The sequence below is a fragment of the Eptesicus fuscus genome, chromosome 13, assembly GCF_027574615.1.
Source record: "Eptesicus fuscus isolate TK198812 chromosome 13, DD_ASM_mEF_20220401, whole genome shotgun sequence".
NCBI lineage: Eukaryota > Metazoa > Chordata > Mammalia > Chiroptera > Vespertilionidae > Eptesicus > Eptesicus fuscus.
Genome location: NC_072485.1, coordinates 29,766,583 through 29,794,171, shown reverse-complemented (window position 1 = coordinate 29,794,171; position 27,589 = coordinate 29,766,583). Strand labels below are relative to the sequence as shown.

Below are 27,589 nucleotides of genomic sequence, written 5' to 3'. Positions count from 1 at the left end.
AGTCAACTCTACTGAGGTCTAGTGGCGCCGGGAGGTGCACGGAGAGGGCGCCCGGGCCTCCGTCCGTTGTGCGGGGCGCGCGGCCCGCGGAACCAGGCGCGCGGGGGCCTCGCGGCGGGGATGGGCGCTGGGCGGCCGCCGGGCTCCGGAAGCCGCTGCCGCCGCGGCGTCCCCAGTGCCCCGGGCCGGGCGGCCTGCGGGGGCGGCGCAGTTGCGAAACTGAGTGAGTATCTACAGTTAAGTCTTGATTGTTGTTGGTGTCACTAGGAGGAATTGTCCTCCAGGCCAATTGTCCATGAGGACCCTCTTTGTCTATATAGGAAGAGTTGCTGTGCAGGAGACATGAGGCTCCTGTGTCTGTGTCCCTCTGTATTCCTTGCAAACACCTCTGAGAGAAACGCGCCCTGGAGTTTCGCCCGCTGCCTGGAACTGGGTTTCAATGTAGTTGGAACTGGGTCTCAGCGCAGTCTGGCGCCTTTGTCTCCTTCCCAGCAGGGCCATTCAGTGGCACAGGCAACAGTCCCTCCTCTGCGCGCCCTCCCGTGTGCGCCTCTGGAGCCGCCGCTCCTCTGTGCCTCTGCCCCACAGGCCAAATTCATTCCCCCAGCATGTGCCTGGCTTCCCAGGGTTTCGCCCGGAACTGGGGTTCAGTGCAGTCAGAACTGGGATTCAGCACGGTCCGGAGCCCTTGTCTCCTTCCCGCTAGGGCAGTTCAGTGGCGCAGGCAACAGTCCGTCCTTTGCGCCCCTTCCTGCGCGCGCCTCTGGAGCTCTGCCTTCCGCCGCTCCTCTGTGCCTGCGCCCCACAGCCCAGATTCATTCCCCCAGCCTGCGCCTGGCTTCCCAGGGTTTCGCCCGGAACGGGGTTCAGTGCAGTCGGAGCCGGCGCTCAGCGCAATCCGGAGCCTTTATCTCCTTCCTGCCAGTGAACGCCGGCCAGGCCGTCAGCCGCCCCTTCCTCTCCGGCTCTATCCTCCCCGCAGGCGCGCGTGCTCGTGTCTCCGTCCGTTTCTCCATACCTCAGGCTTTTGCGGCTCCCCCGACTGTCCCCGTGGCCTTCTCCTTCTCCCCAGCTGTGGGCATTTCAGTCCGCCAGCTTTCCTGTGGTTCTGGACGATGACCGTTCTGACCTCTAGTTGTATTTTTGAAATTGTTGTGCCCGGCTGCGGGTTAGGTGTTTAACCTATGGCGCCATCTTGGTTTCTCAATATGTCTTATTTTAACCCGGTGCCTTGTATAAAGTAAGTGATCAGTAAATGGTGCTGCTCTTAGAATTATAATAATGATTATTGGGGCAAAGATTATACACTAGAATTCTAAATTGTTTCATCTCTCTCTAGTTTAGTATTACTACAGAAAAAAACATGCAATATCTGTGAAATGAGTAAATGAAAGAGAAATGAAAGGGAGAGCTTGGCATAAGTCTGGCCATGTGAAGCTCAACAGCATTCCAACCTTGACTCTGCACCCATTCCAGTGGCTTCTACTTGTCATCTCTAAGCTAACAGTCTGCTGGACACTGACACTGGGATGTCCAATAGTCTCCACACTCCCCAAATCCTTAATCAAAGGAATTCGCTTTTCCTTTTATATCTTTAAAACCTTTTACTTCTGCTGTCCTCCCCCCATCTGTTACCCCTATTTCCCAGGCTCAAAATGGCTCAGTCTGCTCTGACTCCTCTCTGTCATTAGTTAACCACCGCTAATTGGTCACCAAGTTCTGCTGCTTTGACCTGCTCTATATTTTTCTCATCTGGTCCATGATCTTCATCCATACTGCTCCTACCTTGGGTCAGTCCATCCATCTCTCACCTGACTGGTGGTCTCTGGACTGGTCTCAATATTCTTAGAGTCTCCCTATTCCATTTAATTCCATCTTTCCAAAGCACAGCCAGGTTTGTCACTTTCTTGCCCCCAAACCTCCAGTGGCTCCTGATGCCTATAAAATACAACTCAAACACCTTAGACTTGCATTTAAGGCTTTCCATGGTCTACATCCAATCTGCTTTTTGAATTTTCCCTTTATCCACTCCATACTTTATCCAAACTAAAATATTTCCTACTTTTTATGAGGTTTGTACTTTCTTCTACCTTATTTTTTTAAAATATATTTTATTGATTTTTTTACAGAGAGGAAGAGAGAGGGATAGAGAGTTAGAAACATCGATGAGAGAGAAACATCGATCAGCTGCCTCTTGCACACCTGCTACTGGGGATGTGCCCGCAACCAAGGTACATGCTCTTGACCGGAATCGAACCTGGGACCCTTGAGTCCGCAGGCTGATGCTCTATCCACTGAGCCAAACTGGTTTCAGCAGAGGTTTGTACTTTCTTGAGTACATGCCATTTTACTTCTCAATCCCTGTATCTCCTGGATCCAAATGCTACCATCCTTTATGTTTCAAGGCACCTCCCTCCATGAAGCTTCCCTTCTGGAAGTTATCACTCCCTCCTCTGAATTCCCATAGCATTCCCCCTGCCTCCCCAGCACCTGCTGCTTTCCAGTGTTGCTTCCTAGTCTTTCTTAGTAGCTCTAAGCTCTTTGAGCAAGTACCAGGTCTTGTCATCTTTGATTCTGCAGCACTTGACTTTGTCTCTGCAAAGTGATATGCACTCAATAAACGGTGGACAATGTGATAGAGCTACCAGAGACAGCAAAGGGTCTTCTCTGTAGGACTGAACTCAGACCTGGTGTAAATGAAAAGTTCAGAGAGAAGAGGCTGCATCCTATTTTTCATGACATCACAGGGGCCACTAGTGCTGTAGAGGTCGAAAGGCTGAGGGCAAACCCAAGTAGCATCATGAGGTTTTAGAGCCCAGCAATGACCATCAGTAAAGTACAGGACCACAGTTTCCTTGTTTGGATGGCTTTGATAACTCACAGTTCCTCTGCATTTCAGATGACCAGGGGCATGGTGTGCCACCTTCTTCCTCTGTCCACCCAGCTTGGACCTCCACCCAATGGGGCTAACCTCAGACTAACCTGGGGATCAAGACTCCTTTCTCTGGCTCTGGTTTCCTTGGACTTGTATCTATGGTTTCGGGCTGCCCACAGCACTGGGTGTGCATCCCTCTCCTTCTCGTTCTTCCTTTTCTCCTCCTCTTCTTTTCTCTCTTTCCATGGAGTTTCAAATCTTGGTTCCATTCTTCACAAGCAAAGAATCTAACCTCTCAGCTTCCCTGTCTATAAAATGAGGATGATAATAATCCCTACCTCTGAGAGTGTTATTAGAAGAAGTCAGTGAGTTCATCTATGTAAAGCCCTGAGCAGAATGCCATATGGCAGTGGTCGGCAAACTGCAGCTCGCGAGCCACATGCGGGTCTTTGGCTCCTTTAGTGTGGCTCTTCCACAAAATACCACAGCCTCGGCGAGTCTATTTTGAAGAAGTGGCGTTAGAAGAAGTTTAAGTTTAAAAAATTTGGCTCTCAAAAGAAATTTCAATCGTTGTACTGTTGATATTTGGCTCTGTTAACTAATGAGTTTGCCGACCACTGCCATATGGGATGGATATGGTGATGTGTTATAGACAGCCCCTTTCAGAAATAAAGGGGTTATCTCCCTATTGTACCCTTAGCTGTCAGCCCACTTTGGGATTTTCCTGAAGAGAGCCACCTTGACCAAAGTCATGCCTCCTTCCAAGAGCAGCAACTAATGACTGATGAATGCAAGGGATAAAGGCCTGCTCTCTTGCCCCAACTCAGGATGACCTTGAAGGGCCATTGAGCTTCAGAGCCTCCCCGTGGGCTTGGCTGAGTCTTCCTCAACACCTCACTCAGCCTACCTTCTCCCTCTGCTTTACCCTGCCTCCTATCTTTCTAGAGGTGTTGATCCTGTGAGTACTCCCTAATATGCTCCCAATATGCTAATTTCCATCTCAAACTGTTTCCCAGAAAATGCAACTTCTGATACTGAGTAGAGTGGGGTTTAGCACATGGTCGGCCCATACAGGATAGGTGGGCATTTGGTACTTGTATCTGGTCCAAGTTTAAATGTCTCAGAGGCTGGTGCCAAGTGGCAAAGGATGTTCCTTTGGCTACACTACCCAGCACCTCCTTCCGGAAGCTGCTGGGACTGGGAGGAGGGAGAGATGTGGGGGCTTGGGAAAGCTGTTGGGGAGGAGGGCTCTTCTCAGCTGAGCCTTCCTCCTGGCTTGGGCAATGACTGCTGTGGGAAAGAGTCGGAAGAGCAATTCTCAACCCTCTTTGTGATTTATGCTGGACAGCTCTGGGTGGTCAAGCGCGCCTCCTCCTCCCTGAACAAGAGAGGCCTACAGAACTTCATGTCCCCTGCCCTGGGATGTGGCCTCACTTCCCTCGCAGCCTACTTCTCTTACATCTGCTTTCTGGCTGGGAAACCACTGAAAATCATCTTTTATCTTCCAAGCCAATTCAGAAGCTCCTCTAAATCACCCCTTCCTCCAGCCAAGTAGTCAGTAACTCCAGGGTCCAAGGATACCTGTGCCTTGAAAACCTCTGTTAGGCAGCGGGGCTCTGCGACTGCGGGCAAACCACGTAACCTCAGCTTGCTCATCTGAGCAGACACCCTACCATGCTTTAGGACCCCATCAGGGCTTTTCAGAAGCACTCCTTACTCCACAGTGACTGTGGGAATGAAATGAAATAACGAAGGCAGAATTGGCGTCAGATCCAAAGTTCCTCGAAAGGTATAGTAAGCAGAGATTCCCTACCTAAGTAAGAGAAACCTTCAGCTCCTCTTTTTGAGGCAACTGGAGAAAACACACCAATTAACAAGAAAGACTGCAGTTTGGAACATTCTGAACCTTGGAAAGAGCAGCCCTGGGTAAAGAGGAAGGACCCACCAGTAATAGGCTGGTGGATAGGGCAGGGCAGGGATTGGGATAAGCTAGGAGCAGCCCAATCAGCCTTAATTAACTTGTTTACATGCCAAACTGTAGGTGCAATATTCAGAGTTCCTGGCTTATCCATAGAAGCAAAAAAAATACAAGTGTTTTGTTTTTGAAATGAAGTCTCCTGGTTTTAGAATGTTGCCTCCAAGGTAAAAATAAAAAACCCACTGAGGGCCAAGTCACACTTGTCTGGGGCCAAATTCGGACAGCTGCCTGTCTGTGGCCTGTGATTCCCAGGTAAGGGGCGCCTCCATGGCTGTGCTTAAGCCTCTGGTCTCTGCCCTGCACTGCTGTGTGGGCCAAAGCCACCTCCTCCTCCTCCAGCGATGGCACCATCCACCCACATGCCCTTCAGTCTCATACAGACTTTATTGTAATTAATCCTCCCAATTCAAAAACAAAGACCAGAGAGGTTCTCCCACACACAGCAGGCAGGTGGAAGGTAGATGAGAACCCAGGCCTGATTGCAAGGGCAGAGCTGAGTCTTCCACATATTTACTGGGGCTGACCTGGAAATTCCTCCAAAGTGAGATGGGAATAAAGGATGGAGGGGAGGAGGGGCCCCCAGGCATTCACTCATCCACTCTGGGGCACCACAGGGCCAGTGGTCAGCCAGCCACGCCGTCTGCTCCTTGTCCCCAGGCTCCTCTCTTGGGTAGCATAGACACAGTCACTGTAATTGTTTCCAGGTCTCTCTGCCTAGGTTGGGAGCTCCTTGAGGTTGGGCTTGTACATCTTCATCCCGGAATCCCCTGGGAACTCTTACTGAGTAGATATTTACTAAATGGTTGTTGACTGCAACAGAATAAATTGCACTGGCCCAGATCTGCTCATGTAACTTACACTTTCCTTGGAGGCTCTGGGTGTCTCTCTTTATTTGAGGCCTGTTCGAGTCCCACCTCTTCCTAAGTGACTCCAGAGCCCCAGTTTCTCTTTGTCTAAAAATCACAACAGTTGCTGTCTCCATCCCTCTAGTAGTTAGCACTCAGAACTTACAAGGTTCTCAAACTATGTCTGTTGAAGCCAACTAATATTTAGCGGCGAAGGTTCTGGTTTGAATTTATGTCTTGATTTCTGAACTGGAGTGAACGAACTTGGGGCCAGAGTCTGTGTTTTTCTCATTCTTCATCCTCACAGCAGGGCCCTGGGTGCAGTTCTGGAACCTGTGCCCTGACAGGAGGAGCAATTGGAACCTGAGCCTCCGTTCCAACCTGGAGGAAGGAGCGCCCTTTTCTTACTGGCTGAGGGGAGATGTCTTTTTGTCACTCTCTCTAATCCCTTGTCACTGGCACAAAGGCACTGTGTGTGCTAGTGGAGACTGCACCTCTCCTGGCACAGTGCCTGGCACATGAAAGATGCTCATCAAATCCGTCAACTGAGTTCATTCAACGCAGCAAGCACCTACTGAGTGCCTGCTATGCCCAAGGTTTCGCCATGGTGGACTGTCCAGAAGGCGGAAAGACTATTTGCAGGACCTCAGCAGCACGTCCCTGTAGGGCAGGCTGGAGTTAACTTCCCATTGAGCGAGCTGCCTTCCCTTAAGGTCCTCAAGACCTTATTATAGATTCACCCTGGGCACACCCTGGAATCTTGCTTCTTCTGGGACTGGGACCAAAACCTGCAGGGCCAAGGCCTGCGTGTAACTGGAGTCTAAGCAGATAAGCAGGAAGGAGCGGCACAGGGTGAGATCACAGCCAGACGGAGGGATGAAATGAGCTCTTCATGGGGGAGGGACTGAAGTCCAAGGTCCTGTCCTACCTGCTCTGGTACTCATGCCACCAGTCCCCCAAAGGGCCAAAGAGGGTGGGGCACAAAGAGAGGTAGGGAGAGGGAAGCTGTATGTGGGGCCTGGTGGAGAGAGGTGGGGTGGCTCAGGGAACTGGCAGGGTCAGAGGGAGGGAGGTGCTGGCGAGGAAACACTGGAGGCAGGATGGAGCCAGCGTTGGCCCTGAGAGGTGCTCACACTGGGCTAGTTCAGTCAGCTCCAGCCCCTCTCCAGCTCCTGTGCCAGAAATGCCCTCACCAAGCAGCCAGCAGATGTTTTGCATTTTTGCTTCACCCATTTTGTTTGTAAAAGTGACAATGACCTTAGATGCCAGAGCCTCTCAACAGGAGGCTACAAAGCTGCAAGTTTCATCTTTTTAAATTAACACAAATTTTGCATTCTATATTATATCCTGTTTATTATATAATTTTTTGAGTAAAATTGATATTCCAGGAAGAAATGGCAGGTTGTGTTGTTACTCTGCATGTACATCCTCCCTCTGCCCACCGCTGTCTGCAACCAGGTGTGAAGTTTTGTTCATCATAAGGTTTTCCTTTTGTTGCAAAATATCCTCACCTTGCATCCTACTCTCTCCAATGACTCACTAACTGTGCAAATGCTACCCCTCAATTCAAGACCCTGCTCTAATGTCACCTCTCCCATGAAGTCTTCCTAGATTCCCTTCAAGCTAAAAGTAATCTCTGCCTCTTTGAACACCCCCAGCTCTTTCTGTGTGTCTTGTTTGCTTCTAATCAAATCCACCTTGTTAGTGTTTTTTGCATCTGTTTTATTTTCCTCATGAAAAGTCAGCTGCTTGAGAAGAGGGTCTATGTCTGATTTTCCAACTGGCACTGTGTACTCACTAGGTACTCCATACATGCTGAGCACATCTTGCGACTACTGCTACTACTAATATTGTTAATAATTATAACATATTAATACTACACTAAAGCAATAATAAAGGGCAGTTTCACCTGGGTGCCTGGTCAGTGCAAGCCTCCGCTCTGTGTGCATTTATGCTGGGCTGTGCCAGGTCTGTGGTCTGGGCCTGGGAAAGGCGAGCAGTGTCTTGCCTTCAGTGTTGTAATGGCTCATTTTGTAGCCGGGAATGACTCTGGTCCAGGCTGAAAGGATTCACCCAACAATAGAGCAACAGCAAAGAAAGCAGGATCATACCTTAATATTGTCTTCTGGCCAAGAGTTCAGCATTGTTGCAAGGTGGCCCTTGTCATGAATGGTGATAAACAGCCCACTAGGAGAAACAAAACACGGACACACAGAGAAGCCAGGCAGTCAGACTGGGAACATAGCAAAGACTGCAAGTACTCTGGATCACTGTCACTTAATTTTGCCCATAGGGCTGGGCAAGAGGGTGCCCTGCCCAAAGCCCCAACTGTTTAGGGGGCCCTGCTCTGGTCCTCTTCCAGTTTCTCCCCTCTTCAGGGCAAGGAGTCCATGGGCCGAGGGATGTGCCCACCGGAACTGTGCTCACCAGAGTCTGTACGCCCCCATCCTCCCTCTGGACCAGGCACACAGCACCCCAGAGTTCTCTGCCCAAATGGCCTTAGTGCTGCTTTCAGGGACTGTGTGGGTCTCTTCTCTGGGTCCCTCCTTCTGAGTACAGACTACACGGCAGTGGGTGAACCCCTAGGCCCGGGGCTGTGACCTTGGACATGTGTGTTGGGGTGTCCAGACACATGTGTGTGAGGTCCCTTGCAGTGGGAGATGGCGCTGGAGATGGGAAGAGGAGTGGGCTGCCTGCTGTGAGCCCGTTTTCTCTGTAGCACTAGAGTATGAGAATTCTAAAGTTAAACTTGGTCTTCCAGACCATCATGAAGGTATATTTGTAAAAGCAGGAGGCTGGGACATATTTTACTTAACAGTTTATTAGCTTGACTTAGAACTTTTAATGTTTAGACCATGTATGTGAACCCGAGTCTTCTGCCCTGGGATTAGGGGTGGGGAGGGGGAGTGGTGCAGAGGATGGCAACTAGTTTGTGCCTTCTTGCAGGCACTTCAAACTTAACACGTCTGAAACCAAATTCATGATCTAATCTTCTACCGTTATGACTCAAAGACAAGACAAAACAAAGACCCAAGACAACCTGAGCCTATTTCCTTTCTCAGTGAATATTACCTGCATACATCTAGTTTAACAATTCCAAACCCCTCTTCTCTTTTATATGACTCATTGCTAAGTCCTTCAATTCTACTTCCTAAGTAGCTCCTCGTTCATACACTTCTTTCATCCAGAACACCTCCCTAGTCCTAGATCCTGATATCGCTTGCTCCAAGTGCTATAACTATGTGACATCCCCTCTTGTCTGTCTCCAGTATGTTTTCTATACAGTAGAAAGAGTGATGTTCTTGAAATCAGTCTTACTGTGTTATCCCTTCCGCTACATATCCTTCGTGTCTTTTCATGGCTCTTGGAATAAATACCAAAGTCCTGAACATGGCCTACCTACAAGGCACTGTGTGGTCTGGCCTTTGTCAGCTTCTTCACTTCATCCTTACTTCATTCTCAGTCATCAGCCATCCTGGCCTGCTTCCCATTCTTCCATGTGCCTTGGTTTTCTTACCCCAGGGCCACTTCACATACTGTTCCCTCTGCCTGGCACACCCTGCCTTTCCTCACTCTTTGGTTAATTCCTACTTATTCTTCTGATGACTTAAGCTAAAGCTCCTTGTTACATATTCTTAAAGTACCCCACCCCTACATACGCAAACTGACTACATATATTAGTCTGGCTTTTAGGTCAATATCTAGTCCCCCACCACTCATTATATTGTAAACTTTATGGGGCAAGGTCTACATGCTGTTGTTCACAGGATTAGTCAATAATAGATGCTCAATACCTGATTTTTGAGTAAGTGGAGAAGTGAACTATGATACTAATGGTTGAGGGTGAGGGTTGAGGGATGAGGGCGGAAAGCGTTGGATAAAGTTGGAGGGAAGGCACTTTCACATGTGCTCTGCAGTATCATGCCCAAGGGATCATCGTGTTGGGCTGGGTGGTGCTGAGCTGGGCTGTGGCCATGGCTTAGAATGGGGAAATGAGCATATGAAGGCAGGTGGGACAGGCCAGGGAGGGGGAAATCCTCAGAGCCTTAGCCTTGGGGATTGTGGGCCTCTCTCCATCACACTGATGGGGGCAATGTGGGTGTCTGAATTAATTTACTCATAATGTTTGCGAGCAAGCTCCAGGCATTTAGTTGTAACAATCAAGACAAAAACTAAGCATTGTGCTGGTTTCTTGGAACTTGTTTCTAAGGCTCATCTCCAGGCAATTTGAATTGGGAAAATCACACTGTGTCGGTAATCATGAACTTCAAGGACTGCCTTGGATGAGAAAAGCAGGAATGTGAGCCTCCTGAAGTTTACATAAGGGTACTTGCCTTGGTGGCAGCAGAAGGGTAGATGGCCAATGGAGCTAATAAGCCTTTTAAAGAACCACCTTCTCTACCTCCACACCAGCTGCGTCTCTGAGGCACAGCCTGCAGAGCTCTTGATGGGGCCCCATCTTCTCCAGTTTCTATTTTCCACAGCTGCGGCACTAATACCCACAAGCAATTTCCCCAGGTCGTCCTGAGCTAGTCACATGGAACAACAATGCTAACAAGGAAGCCAACTCTTTTGAACTGGAGGAAGGGGTGCCAGCCCCAGGCTCACTGATGACCCGAGTGACCTTGGGGAAGTCATTTACCCACACTAATTAATCCCAATGACACCTTCCCAGCCTCCTGAAGCCCTTACCGGTAACACTGCCCTGATCTGGAAATGTCCCTCACCTAAACAGCTCTGGTCCTCAACATCCCCCTTACCAGGCAGAGGCTTAGTGGCACTTAGCAAAAAGCTCACAGGTTAAAGGGTAAGATCCAGGCACTACTTAGAAGCAAAGTCCCGCTGAGGTTAATTCTAAACACAGGAAAAATGTGATTACAGAAATGATCTGGTACATTGAAATAGGCCCTCTTTGTCAAAGATAAGGAGAGGGAGGAGGGACGCTTAAGATAAATATTTTTTACACTTAATTTGAGCTACTAAATTTCAAAAGACCCTTTTCCTCTTTTTTTGCATATTAATTTTATGCTTTGCAGAGATTATGCTGCAAAAATAACATCTTTTGAAGTGCACTTAAAATTTTAATCACGTCTCAAAGTGCTTTTCCATCTATTATCTAAATTGCAGCTACAAATGATCCCAAAAGCATTGCCCAGGGTGGGGATTTTGAGCTATCTAGTCCAAAGACCTCCTTTCATAAATGAGAACATTGAAATCCAGAGAGGTGAAGTGATCTGTCCGAGGTCACACAGCTCATAAGCAGCAGAATCTGCCTGACCCAAGGTCCTGAGTCCAGTGCTCTCTCCACTGACCCAGACTGCCTGCTCTCTCTAGTTCCCCACAAACAAGCTAGAGGGAGTGAAATGTACCTAACAGATGCCTCTTTGATGCATGTTGGGGATCAGCAAAATGTGCAGATTATGAGGGATTATGATGATAAACACATGGATTACAGGTTCCAGCAGGATTCTCTTGCCCAGCTGCCCATTCCCTGGCAGCACTGCATCTAGACCAGCTCAGAAAGAAGATACTATCAGGAAAGACAACCTCTTAAAGGCCCCGAGCAACCTGCTTCCCGGGTTAGCCACTTTTTACTCAGGGGACACTGCGTTGGGGGCTGGCGCTTATCTCTGCTTCCATGAGGTTCTGGTCCAGTGAGACAGGCTGACATTCTTCTGCACTCCTTAGTGGCTTCAGGAAGAACTCTAGGTGCTCAGAGAGGTGCTCCTACCTGCACCTGCTCAGTCTCACCCTGAGACCTCAGACCGGTGGGAATTCCTGAGGCTGGAATGGGATTGTCCAGTGATTTCCAACAATACTAAGCACGGAAAGCGATGAGGCTGCAAGCGACTCACGTGAAGCTTTAGAGAAATGGCAGATGGAAGATAGCACAGACTTGGGGTTAAATGTCTGTGCTTTGCAACCACAAACCTGGGCCCAAAGCCTGCCTCTGCTTCTCACTAGCTGTGTGGCTATGGACAGGTTATTCCCCTTCCTAAAGCTTCAGTTCCTCATTTGTAAAATGAAGAACATGACACCTTTGTTATAAGAATTCACTGAGACAATACATATTTAAGGAGTTGATTATGGTGTCTATTGGCACTCGGTGAATGGCAGCTTTTAGTGTTGCTGAGTTGGTGTAGTGGTTAAGGGTGCAGGTTCTGGAGTCTTACCACCAGGCAAAATGCTGGCAAGATGCCCAGTGAGGTACCTGGCTCATGATGAGTGCTCAGCAAATGTTAGTAGCTAATTATTAATTCCTATTTTAACTAGAATCATAGCAAGTCTATGTGCATCGTTGTCAGGAGCCATTGTTTGACAGTTACATGTACTTTTTGTGAAACAGGAAGGCAGTCATGAAGTTTGGTGGAAAATATTTCATTATGTGGGTCACTGAGTGGGGGCAACTTTGGAGATGCAGAGTTGGGATTAAAAAGTTTTCCATGTTCCCTGAAAGAGCTAATATTCAATGCGGGTAAGACCAAAGGCAACCTGAGAGGGAAAGTAAGTCACAAAAGGGCAATATTCATTCATTACCTACATTACTTTTTTATTCATTTAGTCATTCACCCACTCACCCATTCATTCACCTACCCATCCACTGATCCACCAATCCACCCACCTACCCAATAGGCTGTTCTGAGTGTCTCTGTTTTGGGGACCCTTTGTGTACATTACTTCACTATCAGGTGGGCATCACCATCGTTCTATAGAAGAGATTAAGTGGTGGAGATGTGAAGGTAAAGGTGAGATTCAAACACAGGTCTCTTGGGTCCCAGAAACGTGGCCTCTTTAAGTATGTGATTTGGGGCAAGACACTTCACCTCTCCATGCCTTAGTTTCTCGTCAGTAAAATGGGAACAATGGCTCCTTCTCCACTATGGAGCAACTCTGAGGATCAATCAGGGCAGATTCATGAAAACTCTGTACCCTGTAAAGCTCAGGGGACGTGGGAATCTTAATATTTGCGTAACCTGGCCCAAAGCCGTACGTTGGAGAGGAGGTGTTACAGCCTCTCTGAGAGGCTGCATCTCCATCTGTTTTCCTGACGGCCCTTTCTGGATGCATGGGGGAGTATTTTAGGTGTCAAGGAGCTCTCTGTAGTCAACAGCTGGGTCTGTTTCAATCTTCTCTCCTTGAGAAGGTGCCAACCCCCCAGCATGAATGATGCCCTGTGAGGCAAAGCCTCAGACAGCTGGTATGATGCTATCCGCTCTGGGGCACAGGGAGGCAGGAAGGTGGGAAGCTCCAGGAAGCCCTGGGCTTGGCTCCGCTGAGGCGGAGAAACACTTCCAGCTTTGGAGTGAATTCAAGGCTGCCCCGGGGATCCCAGAGCGCTGAGCATCCTGCAGTGAGCAAACGTAACCAGAGCATCCGTCAGGGCTAATGACTCCTCTGAGTGATTAGAACAGAGCGTCCCTCACAGCTCCCGGTGCTGTGAAGATGGGCATCTGGGATAGGGGCACTCGTGGGAGTCTCTCGCTCTTAATAGCTATTAACTGGAACAGGAAAAAGGCAAAAATAATTTTAGCTACTGATGACTTCCCCTAAGTTTTTCCTGTTTACTTCAGGGAAACAATTTTAGAACTTGATGGAAGAAAAAGAGTATATATAACGAACATGGCAAGCTGCCACCCTATGGAATCCAGAGCTTAAATGAATACATGCCCTGCTTTCAATAATACACAGTATATTCCTGAAAAGTTGTGAATAAATAAAATATCCATACCTAAAATTATATTGTATGTATACCTGGGAGGTTGCTTTTTAAAGAGAACCTACAGAGAAATTTTTTGGGGGACATAAATCTCTCACCTGATTTATGTCTTTCTCAAGTTTGGACTTTGCTACTTGAGTTTCGAGAAACAGAACACAGATCTTTCTGAGCTGATGCACAGCCATTGGGTCCATGGACCACAGCGGAGAAGGAGTGGTCAGGATGTGGGGCGGCCCCTCCTGCACGGAGCTCTGGGGTGAGTGCAGGAGAGAGAAGGCACAGATTCATGCCTCACAGCAACCACACCAAGCACCTACTCTATTCTTTCACGTACTTAACTCGCTTGGCCAGAAAGTCATGTTTTTTATGGGTTGTTCCTCCTGGAACAGGTGGATGTGACCCTTCGGGTGGAAGCATTTAAGGGCCACCGTGTGATTCACCGTCTTTTCTTTTTCCCTTGCCACCGTAACCTGTACAGTTCGAGATAAGACAACTTCTTTAGCCGGGATCCAGAGTGAGGAAGACACAGAGAACAGCCCCCCTCCCCCTCCCCGCTGACCCGCAAGGGACAGGATGCGGAAGCACGGAATAACCTTTGTTCTAAGCATTGAGATCTGAGGGTTGTTTGTTCCTCAGCATAACCTCGTCACTCTGTTCAACAAAATCTTCCTGAGATGCCATATATATAAAACAAAATACTGAAGCTCTGGTTAAAGCAGAGGCGAGGGCCCTGGCCAGTGTGGCTCAGTGGTTGAGCGGCATCCCATGCACTGAGAGGTTGCCAGTTCGATTCCCAGGCAGGGCACATGCCTGGATTGCAGGCTTGATTCCCCAGTAGGGGGCATATGGGAGGCAGACGATTGATGCTTCTCTCTCATCAATGTTTCTCTCTCTCTCAAAAAAAAAAAAAAAAATCAATAAAAACATATTTGAAAAAGGAAAGTAGAGGGGAGGGCCCTCCTTTGAGGGTATTCTCACTACTTTTTGTCTCAGCAGTCATTGCTCCTGCAACAGATCTCAGGCAATGGCAGCAGAGGAAAGGAACCTCTGAGTGGAAATGGAGCTACGGTATTGCGAGGTAATAATTGGTTCTTAGGAAACTATGTCTTTAATGCATATCTCCTCCCACTAGACTTGATCTCTGAGGGCAGGACAGCTGTCTTATTCACTGCAGTAACCCCAGGGCCTAGCATAAGGCCAAGCACACAACAGGCACTCGCTGTATGTGTTGGGTATGCGGAGTGGTTCAGAACATGGGTGCTGAAACGAGACAGACCTGGGCCTTCCTTTTCTGTTGTAAACTGGGCATATACTAATACCTACCTCCAGGTGCCTCTGGGAGGATGGAATAAAATAATGTGTATCTGGAACATGGAGCAGTGCTTGGCATGAGGTAAGCGCTCCCTAAGTGGTAGCTCATATTGGTGACTTATGCTAGGCAGTGACAGCGTATCCATATATTTTCTGGGTGAGAAAACAATTCCAAGCCAACTGTGATGAGCTGAATTGTGTCCCTCTAAAAGGTATATTAAAATCCTGAAGCCAGGTGCCTGTGACTATTTGGAAATAGGGTCTTTGCAGATGTAATGGAGTCAAGATGAGGTCATTGGGAAGGGCCCTAATCCAATATGACTGGTGTCCTTATAAGAAGAGGGGAAGACAGAAACACCCGGGGAGAAGATGCCATGTGGTGATGGAGGCAGAGGCTGGAGCGATACATCTACAAGCCAAGGAACACCAAGGACTGCCGGCAAACGGATGCTAGAAGAGGCAAGGAGGGATTCTCTGCTACAGATTTCACCCACGTTGGGGTGTTTTGTTTCAGCAGCCCCACGAAGCTAATATACCAGCTGTCCAATGGTTGCGCAGTAGCTATGGGCAGTGGCAATCACAATTCCTTCTCTGTCCATTTCTGAAATCTCCGCCTGTTGGAATTTCATAAGGGCAAGCGCAGGTGACATTCCCTCCATCTAACAAAGGCCCATAAATTACATCGCTATCTCCGGTTTCCATCAGGAGCCAGAAAAATCCTCTTGAATTTTAGACTTCAGTTACACGGGGGAGAAAGACAAACAGAGATAATGTTCACTTAGGAGAATGTTATTTCTTGAGAAAAAGACTCTTAACCCTTATCTCAGCCTGCAGAGGAGTGACCCTTAGACGTTTCCTAAAATAGAACTGCAAAAAAACACCCCTCTCACAAACAGACAACATTCATTTAGGCTTCTTGGCACCAAGTCCAACCAAAAGGAGGACTTAATTAAAACAGGGTCAGTGACATTAGGCAAGCCACCGAGGCCGGGCGCAGGGGGAGAGACGTGCACTTTCAACTCTGAAACAAAGACTCATTGTGGCCGGGAAACCACCATTCCACACATTTTTGGCAGAAAGGGAACCTGTCCTCTGAAAACCTGCAAGAGGCTATTTTTAAAGCCCCGATTAGATAGCACAGCAGGAGAGAGTAGGTGTGAGAAGTCCCAGGGCCTCCACAGCTGGCACCTGATGAGGCAGAGCCAGGCTGAAGACAGGTAACTGTCCAGGCCTTGGAGGAACTTAAAAATCACCTTCTTCCCTGGTTCTCTGAAAAGTCCTCGGGGGAGTGTGACTAAAGTGGGGAACGTGTGAGTGGCAGGTGGCTCACAGTCCTTCTTTGCTATTGCTTTCTGTCTTGAGGAACCTTTGATTATTTGAACCCACTGAATAACTACAGTTAATTTCCTGGGCCTCGGACAGCCCATCCTGTTTCCACTCTCTCTGTCTCCCCCTGAGGTGCGATGTTACAAAAGAATGGGTATGTGCCCCTCCCTGCCAGCCTTGGAGGCCCCTTTCCGTCTGACCCTCCTACATAACAGGTGCTGAGGAGTTCTCCTGGCTCTGGAGTGAGGGGTAATGGTGTGGACAGTGACGTCTGCCCATGTGACTATGGGTGGACCTCTGAGTGGGCTGGCCATCCTGGATTTCTCATGTTTGAGGTGAACAACTGCCCTGCAGCCTGCACAGGCTTCTTGCACCCTGCTCTGTGCCAGGCACTGTGCTGGGCACATGGGAAACAGAATGACCAAGACTTAACCTCTGATCCAGTATGGTTTTCTGATCTAGGCAGAGCAGGAAAAAATACAGCACAGTTGGGCATAACAGAGACATTATTGGAAGACGGGGAGAACCCAGAACAAGCAGGCCCAGGATGGATAAATGGCAGAGCGGGAGAGCACAAGCTGGGCATGAAATGCCTATTCTAGGGCTTTTGGGCCCTCCCTTCCCACTTTCCCTCCCTCTTGCTGCTGTGGGACGGTTTCCCTCAAGTAGACTTGAAGCATCAGATGGGCAGCGGCCATATCCTCTACTTCCATTGATTTCCCTGGATTCCCTAATACAGCCCTACAAACCTCATCTCCACTGCAGAAAAAGATTTCTGAATAAATGGTCTATTCCTTCCTCTCCTTCCCTGAATGTGGGAATAGAGTAGTTAGGCCAGGGCAGTAGAAGTTTTGCCATACTATACCTAGCTTTGTGATTTGGGAAAGTTACCAGACCTCTCTGAGCCTGTTTCCTCATCAGAAAAATATAGACAGATAACCTTAAAAATTTATGATTCTATGACATAATTCTAGCAAGACCCATAGGTATCTGTGGAATAGCTGCAAGAGCATGAATCTAGAGTTAGACAGACCTGGGTTCAAATTTCAGGTCTAACCCTTATTCACTGTGCAACCATGGCAAATTATTTAGCCTCACTGAGGCTCGGTTGCTTAATACTAAAGTGGAGCTTTAATAATTAATTTAATGATTAAATCCATCTCACTAAGTTGGTATGAACATTAAATAAAATAATACAATGTCAGTCACCAAGAGGCCTCCCATATATCTTAAGTTGGAACCTACGAAATGTTTGTCATAGGAATGGATGCTAGATCCCCTCCATGAGACCCAGAATTTCATGCCATGGTTCACAGGTAGGGTGACTACCTATTCAGGTTCACCTCTATCTTGACAAAATTATTTGTTTTCCTTTTCATTCTGAAAAACTCTCTGATCTTCAGGGCCACTCCATTAAATTCAATCCTGCAAACATGTATTGGGTGGATACATGGAAAGTCAAGCTCATCTTTTTGGTGGCATCATTTCCCTGTGTGGTCATTAATTTTAATCCTACTAATGACACAAAGCATCTGTTAAGTGGCTCCTATCACCCATAGTCTTTTGCTCTCCATGACTTTTTGGAACAGTCTACTACCACTCTGAGCCAAACTCTGCAGAACTGGTGTTGAACCCAGACAAGAAATGGAGCCTTCCAGGTATGAGGCCACAGACCTCAGGCCTGGTCTTGACTCCTTGAGGGCCTGATCTTTGGCCTCAGGTTAAATCATGTTGTTGTTATCTCAGTTGTCATATATAAAAAGTAAGTAAGAAAGAAGCTAACATTTATTTAGCTCTTGCTATAGTTTGAATGTATCCCTCACTACTCCCCTTTCCTCAACTCAGACGTTGAAATCCTAATGCCCAGTATAATAGTATTTGGCGGTAGGGCCTTTGGGAAGTAATTAAGTCATGAGGGTGGGGCCCTCATAAATGGGATTAGTGCCCGTATATAAGAGCTCCTTCTGTCCTGTGAAGATGCAGCAAGAAGTCTTCCATCCAGAAGAGAGCCCTCACCCAACCATGCCAGTGCCCTGACCTCAGACTTCCAGCCTCCAGAACTGTGAGAAATAAATTTCTGTTGTTTATAAGCCATCTAGTCTGTGGTATTTTGTTATAGCAGCCCAAAGAGACTAACAGCTCCCATTGGGAAAATTTGCAAATGCTACACCATTCACTCATCACCATGTGTCTGGGAGGCAAGGATCCTTCTCACTTATATCTGAGAGTACTAAGTCTTGGTGAGTTGAAACAATGCCAGTGAGACGGGAAGTGACAAAATTAGTGTAGGCGGCAGGTCAGAAGCCAGTGTCCTGTCTCTCTTGTGGACGTTTTAGGAGATGTTTGTAAAACACGAATCCCTTTAGAAGACAGGCTTCCATTAACATAGAGGAAAACTGGAATAGGTTTCCAATTGTCTTTAGTATTTGTTTCTTCCTGGAATTTGTGAATCTCATATATTGCTTTAGTGTCTTTGACTATGAGATACTTTTTGGCAGGAGAAAATTGTTTGAGTCAAATTCCAAGGGTCAGGGGAATTTTTCCATCTGTTCTCCTTGGGTAAGAATCTAGATAAGGCGTACAAATAGCTGAAGAGGAAAGTGCAGTTTTCGTGAAAAAAGTGTGCTTATGTGGAAAGGCTGACCAAGGGTACCCTGTTTCTCCATCACATCATTAGTTGACTGAACAATCTATAATCACAAGAAAAGAAAAAAAGACCCCATGGAGGGAAATTTCAGCTGAAACTGACACCCCTGTCCAAACAGCAAATCGCTCCAGAATCTGCAATTTCTAATTTTGCAACTCCCAGATGCTTCCCATTAGCACAGGGTTTCAGCTGTTACTTGAACATACTAAAATGTGCCAAGAAAACTCAGAGAGAGTTGGTACAAAAGGAGTTTCTTTTTCTACTGAAATATTTACTCCTCCAAAAATAATAATCACCAAGGCTTTCAGCCCCCTTTTCCCTGAGAAGTCACACTTAACACCCTTCACGTTCTTTTATGGCTGTGAACACGGCCCAGACCCACACATGCCTCCACTTTATAAAATAAACAAACACCTTCCTGCTGTCTAGAGCGCCTCTTGTTAATCTGGGTCTCTGGGCAATAAGGATTTTGGAACGTGGCTCTGTTCTAACACGAACTTCTGAAACACCCAAAGGAAATAATCATCAAACCTGACAGTCTGAAGTCGCTACACCCCTGGCTCAGAGGCCCAGCCACCACGTGGCTTGTTTACAGGTACATGCAAGATAGAGAGAGAAACACATCCTGTTTGTTTTTCCAAAGCAGGTTTGAGAAGTAGTCACACCTACTTTTTCCCACTGACTCATAAATCTCATAGCCTCAGTTTTGAGAAATAGGCTGAAGCTCAAGAGTCCCTGAAACAATAGGCCCCTACGCCACGGCCAAGCTGAAATGGTAGAAGCTTGCATGCATTTTATGCTAACATTTATGAGACAGTTCGTCACGCAGGCCTCTGAGTCCTATCTTGAAGCAATTTGTAAGCGGAAAGCTCTGCCCACTTTAATTTATCATATAAACATTTCTGGAGCTTATCACTGCCTATTAGTCACGAAAGCTGGAATTTAATAAAGGAGAACAGAATGCAGTTTTCAAAAAGGACAAAAGTTCACTGGGAAAACATGTGTGCAAACTTTAGGGACCCTGATCTCCGGGAGCAAACGTTAAGAAAGAGACAGCTAAGTGCCTAGAACCACAGGTCTGAAAGGGCCACTCATCAGGTGTAATTAAGCAAGGGGTTTGGGGCACATGTGACTTAGTCATTTTGACTGGGTTTAGGTCTAAACTATGTATTTCTTTAAAGGGAGAAATCTGAGAAAAATCAAGATCAAGACTGTTCAGGGCTAAGAAAGTATTTGCTTTGAAGTGACTGGGAAAGATGTGTGCTTCTCTGGTCAGAAATAAGTCCCCATTCAATTAAAAACACCAGTGTTATTGTGAAGCTCCAGAGCAGGGGCTCAGACAGACTTAGACTCAGACCTCAGGTCTCCTGGTTAGTAGCTGAGTGACCTTGGCAAATGACTACATTTAAACATCAGTTTCCTCATCTGTAAGATAGGAATAGTAAAACATTTCTAATGAAGTTGTAAGTGACAAGAGATGATGTATGGAAAGCAATTAATAGAATGCCTGGCACATGTAGTGAGTGCTCAATAAATGAAAGCTATTTTTCCATGTAAACTACCGCAAAGAATCCTTCATGTCCCAGACTTGCCATTAGAATGTGATGAGTAAAGCTAAAAAATAAGTTGACTTGATCTGTTCAGGAGACTGACATAATTTGGATGCTACCATGAAAATTTTTTATTGTTATGCTGAGAAACATAGCAGGTCCGGTATTTCTTTTCTATGAGCTTCTATATATATAAAAGCTTAAGCGACCATTACGACGGAACGACTGGAACGACTGGTCGCTATGACACGCACTGACCATCAGGGGGCAGATGCTCAATGCAGGAGCTGCTCCTTGGTGGTCAGTGCGCTCCCACAGGGGGAGCGCCACTCAGCCAGAAGCTGGGCTCACGGTTGGTGAACACAGCTGCAGCCCTACCAGGTGGCAGCAGCAGGTGCAGCGGGGCCAGAATGAGTGACAGCAGAGCTGTGCCTGGCCCCTGCCACTTCAGCACTGCTACATTCCTTGTGTGTGGGGGGGTACAGTCCGGCAGTCCAACATCCCCTGAGGGGGTCCTGGATTGCGAGAGGGCGCAGGCCAGGCTGAGGGACCCCACCCGAATACATGCACCGGGCCTCTAGTATGTATATAAAGCACTCATTCATGAATTATTGACTCCAGAATAATTATTTATTAGACCCCTCTATGTAATGGGCACATATCTAGGCACTTGGGATATTTATTTCAGTGAACAGACAAAAATCTCCACTCTTATGGAGCTGATAATTCATTCATTCATTCTGGTATTTGGCAAATGCCATACTAGTAAAGAAAGGGAAAGGGCCCTAGCCGGTTTTGCTCAGTGGATAGAGCATTGGCCCTTGGACTGAAGCATCCCAAGTTTGATTACAGTCAAGGGCACATACCTGGTTGGGGTGTGCACAGAAGGCAACCAATCAATGTGTCTCTCTCACATTGATATTCCTTTCTCTGTCTCTCCCCCACTTCTACTCTTTCTAAAAATCAATTGGAAAAATATCATCAGGTGAGAATTAACAAAAATAAATAAATAAATAAATAAATAAGAAAGAAAGAAGAAGAAGAAAGAAAGAAAAGGAAAGGACAAAGATACAAAGATGAAAAGACACGCTGTCTGATAAGCTTCCAGTCCAATAGAGCGGAGTGTAACTACTGGATTATTATGCAGTAAATTCTATCCGAGTATTAGCAGAGACCACTGAGGACAGACATTGGACAAGGGAGCAAAATACTCTGCAAGTAGGGGAGGGAGGACAGAGACTGAGGAGGTGGCACGAGATGAAGACCTGTAGGTTGGATGTGAAGGGCAAAGTGGGAGTTTGTCATGTGGGTAAGTGGAGAAAGGCCAGCAAGCAAAGCGAACGACTGCTGGTTTCTGTCAATCAGTAAGGCATTTGGAATAATGTAAGATGAAAAGAAAGTACAGTGTATGAACTAAAGTAACATGTTTTGGAAACTCAACTGTTATCAATCACTAACTAATTAAACTCTGTTTTTTTGTTTTGTTTTTTAAACTAGGACTCAGTAGAAGACGGCCTTTATTTCCCCTAAGTTTTTCCATTAAGTGAGAATAGTTGAGTCAGCTCCAGCTTGAGTTTGATTTCTGATGCTCTGTGCTTACTGGAGTAGAGTTTATGAAAATATGGTCCATGCGCGACCAGTGTAGTTCATAAACTTCCCACGGGAAAGTAAGTTGTGGGTAGTTTTAAAACGAAGAATCTTGGGCCCCACTCCTGACCCAACGAATCCAAATCTTGGGAAAGGGAACTGGAATTAGTGCTTTTTAATAAGTAGACTCTTAGGAAAGTTTAAAACCACTGGCCTAGGTAGAGGTTTACTCTCAAACACTGACCTCCCAATTTGATCATCAGAATAATTTCATTACCTATTTATCTTAATTATTCTATGCAGCGCCTTACCTGATTATGTTCGGCTATTATTTGAATCCAAATTTCCTGTACCGTCTTCGTCTAGAGAGAGGATGTCTCTGTTCCTCACTACTGGTTACCCCCACACCTCCCCATATGATTCAAGGAGGTTCATTCTAGTTTCATTTATTCTTCCAATCAGTAAAAAGGTTACCATGGCAACTTTACATCTATGTCCCTCCCCTCGGCTGCACATGAGAAGCACCAAGTGGCTCACACAGGGTCCATCCTGCACCAGCAGGCAAAAGCAACCTATTGAATCTTATTGTGATGAGGACCCATCATTGTTCTTAATCCTCTGGAAGCAAGGATTCTGGAAATGCAGGTCACGATTTCATTCCACTCCAGCTATTGAGTTCTTCCCAACTGACAGGACTAGAATTGGGGATAAAATTATTTTGCAAATAATGGATGAAGTCTGTTCTTTAATTATTGCAGTAATGTGGGAACACTTTGCAATTACTTTTATTCTCTAGTCTAGCTTTTAAATACAATCACATTCCAGAAACACATTTTAAGTGTCTATTGTGTTCCAGGTCCTATCAAGTCTTCCTGCTGAAGATTCTTAAAGGAATCAAACCACTTTTACTTTACCATTTGAAAATTTTAAGACAATGCATTTTAAACAAAGTTACAGAGTTAAAGCTCTTTGTCTTTAAGTAAGTAGCCATGAATAATAGATGCTCGCACCTCTAAGATTCTATTAGAAGTCATCAGGAAAATAAGTCTCCAAGTTTCTCCTATCCATTGATCCTATTCTTCTATCGACCAATCCTTCCATCCATCTTCCTTCCATCCATCTCATAAGAACCATACATACGCCAGGCTCTGTGCTGGGTGCTAGGTATCCAATAGTGAGCTAAACAAATATGGTTCCTGCCCATCAGAGGTTCTCAGTCCAGCAGTGGGAAGATTGTTCTGGATGGCAAATAGAAAGTTCCAAACTCTAGGTCCCATTCTAATTCTTTCTCGTTGTACAGCCTCGGGGAGTCATTTCCTCATGCGAAAGGGGCTGCCCTGTGTGTTTCACAGAGCCTGTTGGCAGGTTTGCATTTGAATTCACTCTGAAACTTCAAAGTACAATATAAATAAACGTAAGCAATAACTATGAATTAAGTTAGATTAAAATGGCAGGAGAACACCTATCTCTCTGTATTGTGGAAGAGACTCAAGAGCAGGAGATCTGAGTTCTAGTCCTACCATTCCCACTGGCCTGTACCCTGGTAGAGAGGGTGTCAGGTCCCCTCTAGGTCTCAGTTTGAGCTGGTTGATTTACAGCTCCACGATCCTGTCATTGTAAGCTGCAAAGGGAGGCACAACACCTACAGAAATGCAAAGCATGAAGGTCTCTTAAGAGATGATCAGTTCCATCTCTTTACAGGCAGGGTCCCCACCTAAGGGGCCTGTGGCTGTTTTCAAAGTTCTCTAAGGTGGGAAAGGCCTCAGCCTGCCCTGGAGCCCAGCGTGGGAAGCTGTCTGGGAGTTTTGGGTAGTGGGCTACAGGGGGCATACAGGTAACATCTGTGTTGGCCGCGCAGGGTGCTTTTAAAATTAGAGGACATTAAATATCCAGACACCAAATCAAGGGCGTATCATGGGAGCAGGAGCCATGAAGTGCTTGGCATGTCATTGCTACATGCCTAAGAGCTCTGTCTGTGCAGGTGTGAAGGACCTGCCAAGGGCAAGCCCTGGCTCTCTTCCTGAGACTCTAACCGGGCACCTCCACATGGCACTGCAAATCACAGCCCCACCTCACCCCGTCTGCCCGCAGGGGACTGCGGCTGAGGCTGAGGCACAGGGGACTCATGCTGGTATCTGTTGCCACTCTCACTAAGGACCGGGCTTGCTTTGTTGTCGCAGCTTTGGAGGACATATTTGTGGACACATGACTCAGAAACGATGCTGAGTTTTAGCACTGCAGGACAAGAGGGATATCCAATGTGGAAGGAGGGAGAGGCCTTGGAGTAGGACAGACTTGGGTTTGAACCTGCCACTCGGCTCCAGCCAAGTCTCCTGTCACCCTGAACCGCTCCTCTGTGACATGGGGACAACGATACATTCCGATTTCTCGAAGATACTAAAGGTAACATGACTATCATGGTACTGGCCACTCAATGACAGGAAGTGGTCCTAGTTATTATAATCCAACTCATTTCTGGAGTCCAAGCTCGGTGTTCAATCACTGTCATCACACCACGGCACAGTTCAAATCCCACGGTTCTGCCTCTCACTTTCACCGTCACATCCAAGCAGTGTCCGTGTGCTGCCTACACCTCTTTGTCAGCTCCCTGCGTTTGCACCCTTCACCTCCACACCGGTCAGGCTCTTCCCTCCTCGTACTTCAGTTAATACAGCAGGTTCCAGTGAGTTCTCCTCTTCAGGCTTCTGAGGATTATCCTCTTTAAGAAATGCTTCAAGACAACCCCCCTCTCAAAAGCGAGCCATGATCCCTGACTAATGTAAGCCAAACGCCTCACTCGGTCTCATCAGCCTTCCCTTCCCACCCAGCAGCGCGATCTCCTCACACACCCTACACATGCCTGAGGCCGTCGGGGTGGTGAGTCCTCCATCCAGACCAGGAGGGACACGACAGGCAGCAACGAGGTGTGTGTTATGGAGCCTGGGTTTGACTTGCGGCTCTATCAGGCCACAAGTTATTTTAACCTCAGGCTACTTTAACCTCAGCTTCCTCTTCATGAAAAGGGCCTGGAGTGCTACATACCACAAGAGTTGCCGAGGGGGCTAAGAGAGTCAAGCACCTAAAGACAGCCTGGCGCACTGGAAGCTCTGAATAAATAAATGTTTGCTATTGTTATATGGCACAGTGATTCAGGAAGGGGAATTGCTTTCAGCTGTAGGTGACAGAAAATTGTGACTCAACTGGCCGGAAAGCGGAAATTTACTTCAGAAAACAAGAAGTCCAGGGGAGGGTGGCTCCAGGAATTGTTTATTTAGTGGGTCAACAATGTCACCAAGGATGCCGGCTCCCAGCACTACCATCCTTGGCATTACAGGCCTGTTCCCAGGGCTGTTTCCCTCATGACTGCAGGAGAGCAGCCCCGTTCCAGCGTCCCAGGCAGACAGGAAAACATCGGGGAAGAAGACGCTCTCTTGTGGTAAGAAAAACCTTCCCAGAAGCCCTCTGGCAAATCACCCTCACATCTCCGTGGCCAGAATTGTCACTTGCAGGGGGACACTATAATTGGCTGGGATTTATTAGTACCGACTGCTTAGTGCTAGGAAGGGCCAAGTCTTCCTCAAGCATATGGCCATTTAGGGAAAGATAACTGGAAAAACCCCCACACAAACCTGGGTTTTTATTAAAAAGGAGGAAGGGGCAACTCGCATTGTCTTCTACATCCCCAGTGCTGAGAGTCTGTGATTCCTGGCTTGTTCCACCCACACGTTTGGCTTATGCAGTCCCTCCCACTTGGAACCCATCCGATAAAACTTTGTATGCCAGGGACTGTGCTGGGCCACCTTCCCAATGCAATTCAGAGTCTTTCTATCAAGATTTTGATCAAGAACCAACAATTCAGCGGAGAGATTTCTTGCCGTGTTGAATTACCTCAATCGTTTCAAAGTAAACTAGACGATGCACACCACACTTTCTGACTGGCTTATGGCACCTTCACGCTGCTCTTCGCCTCAATTGGGCTGTAAACTCCTCAAGAACAAGCAGCACGAATAAACGATGCCATTTGGATCTCTCATGCACTGATAGGGGCCAATCATAAAGATGGTGCTTAGTCAGTGCTTGTTGAACCTAATCAGCAGACAGTCTTGAAGTGCTCCCTCTGGTAGATGCCTGCAGGTACTGTGCTTGGCACCATGGGAGATCCAGGGGAGAGCAAGATAGTTTATGTCCCCCCCTGAAGCTTGTGATCCAGAGAGGACCACCTATGATAAACCATGAGAAATTGGAGAAGTCCATCTCCCACCACTCACATTACCTTTTTTCCTTTTAGCTTTTCCACTTGCTCCCCTCCAGTCACCTTCTGGACACAATGTGGACACCACATTGGAGGCCCTACCTGAGCTTCTTTCCATCACAAGTACCTAAGACAGGATCTTCGTGATCTATTCCTCTCATCCCTCATCTGTTCAAACAAAAAGCCTATCCTTCCTAAGCCTCAATCCCTATGGTCTCAGGAAATGCTGGTTTAAGATGAGTCTCTAAGAAATTAGTTCATGCATAAAGTTTGCAATGCTACCCATCCAGGGCACCTGGGAAATTTGAAAGGATTCCTGTAGGTGCAATGGACTAACACAAGGACATGAATGTAATAATGGAATTTAGGGGTTGGCCAGCTGGTGGGGTTCTTTTCTGAGAAGACGGTCTTTGCTTTTCTTTAAGAAATTCCACAACAATGATCCTTTATTCTTCCTCTAGTCCAGAACCTTTCAAAAACATTTGCACTGTTTGCAGCATCTCTTAAGAAGCCACTCTTTCTGGACTAAACTTAGTGTGAGCAAGCACAAGCTTTCGCGCACTGTACAGGTTAACGGGAGAGCGAGGTTATTGGAGGACAGGTCTACCCAACTCCTGCCTGTATGGATGTATTTTCTTCTCAGTAAGGAAATTCTCCCACACCGATTCCTTTGATCACCATGACGGGGATTGCCAGGGACAAAGGAGGAAAAGGACGGAGTCAGATAAAAAAGAAACAAAAATCGGTTTGTTTAAATTGTCAGGGAAAGCTGCTTTGGGCTAAAGGAAGTCAAACCCAGAACAGTCTAGTCTAGTTAATCAATAACCAGGGCAGGAAAAGATAATTCTTGCATCTGCGTGGGGCTGCTCAACCATTCTCACCTTCACTCTCAGCCTCCAAATGCATGGATGGCGAGGGTGTCCTTGGACCGCCCGCACAGCAAGCTGCTCCTGCTGGAAGCTCAAGTCCCAGGCAGGGCACATGCATTAAATACAAACTCACTCATGCTTTTTTTTTTTTTTTGGTATGTCAATCTCAAAACTTCCTCTAAAAAAGAATAAACCAATTCCTTCAGTGATTGAAACCCATGTAATTCAGCCACAAAAATAAATGATCCTTTTCGCCTCCATCCCTCTGTCCCAAAGTGTTTCAGTGATGTGGGGTCCAGATACAATTTAATTTACTCCACATGGCAAGGTGACACTGGGGTCAAAGAGCCGAACAACCTCACACTTTGGAAGGACTCCTCGTGCCACCTTCCTCAGATACATTCCAGCATCAGTTCCCAAGCCATGGCACCGAGCAGTCCTTGACAGACCCTGGACTGCCCAGCTGGTCTGCCTGGGCAGGTGCCCATGTGTGAGTCAGAGTTCTCCGCAAAAGTGACACTTCTGCAGATAAGCCTGTAAGCTTATTCTTGGCAGAAAATGAAAAGTACGTGTCTTCATCTACTTCTGAATTTCCCTCCCTTAAATGCCAGAAACCTTAGAGGCAAATTTAT

The 27,589-nt window shown here is 47.0% G+C and overlaps 1 protein-coding gene across 4 annotated transcripts in view; it reads right to left on the bottom strand.

Moving 5' to 3' along the window:
- Nucleotides 1-27,589, bottom strand: part of ME3 (malic enzyme 3) — a 177,806-nt gene that overhangs the window by 55,698 nt on the left and 94,519 nt on the right. For all 4 annotated transcript variants that reach the window (XM_008153624.3, XM_054725247.1, XM_054725246.1 and 1 more), the window contains one exon: nucleotides 7,810-7,885. In XM_008153624.3, coding sequence (XP_008151846.1) covers nucleotides 7,810-7,885 — 76 coding nt within the window. The remainder of the gene's footprint in view (nucleotides 1-7,809; nucleotides 7,886-27,589) is intronic.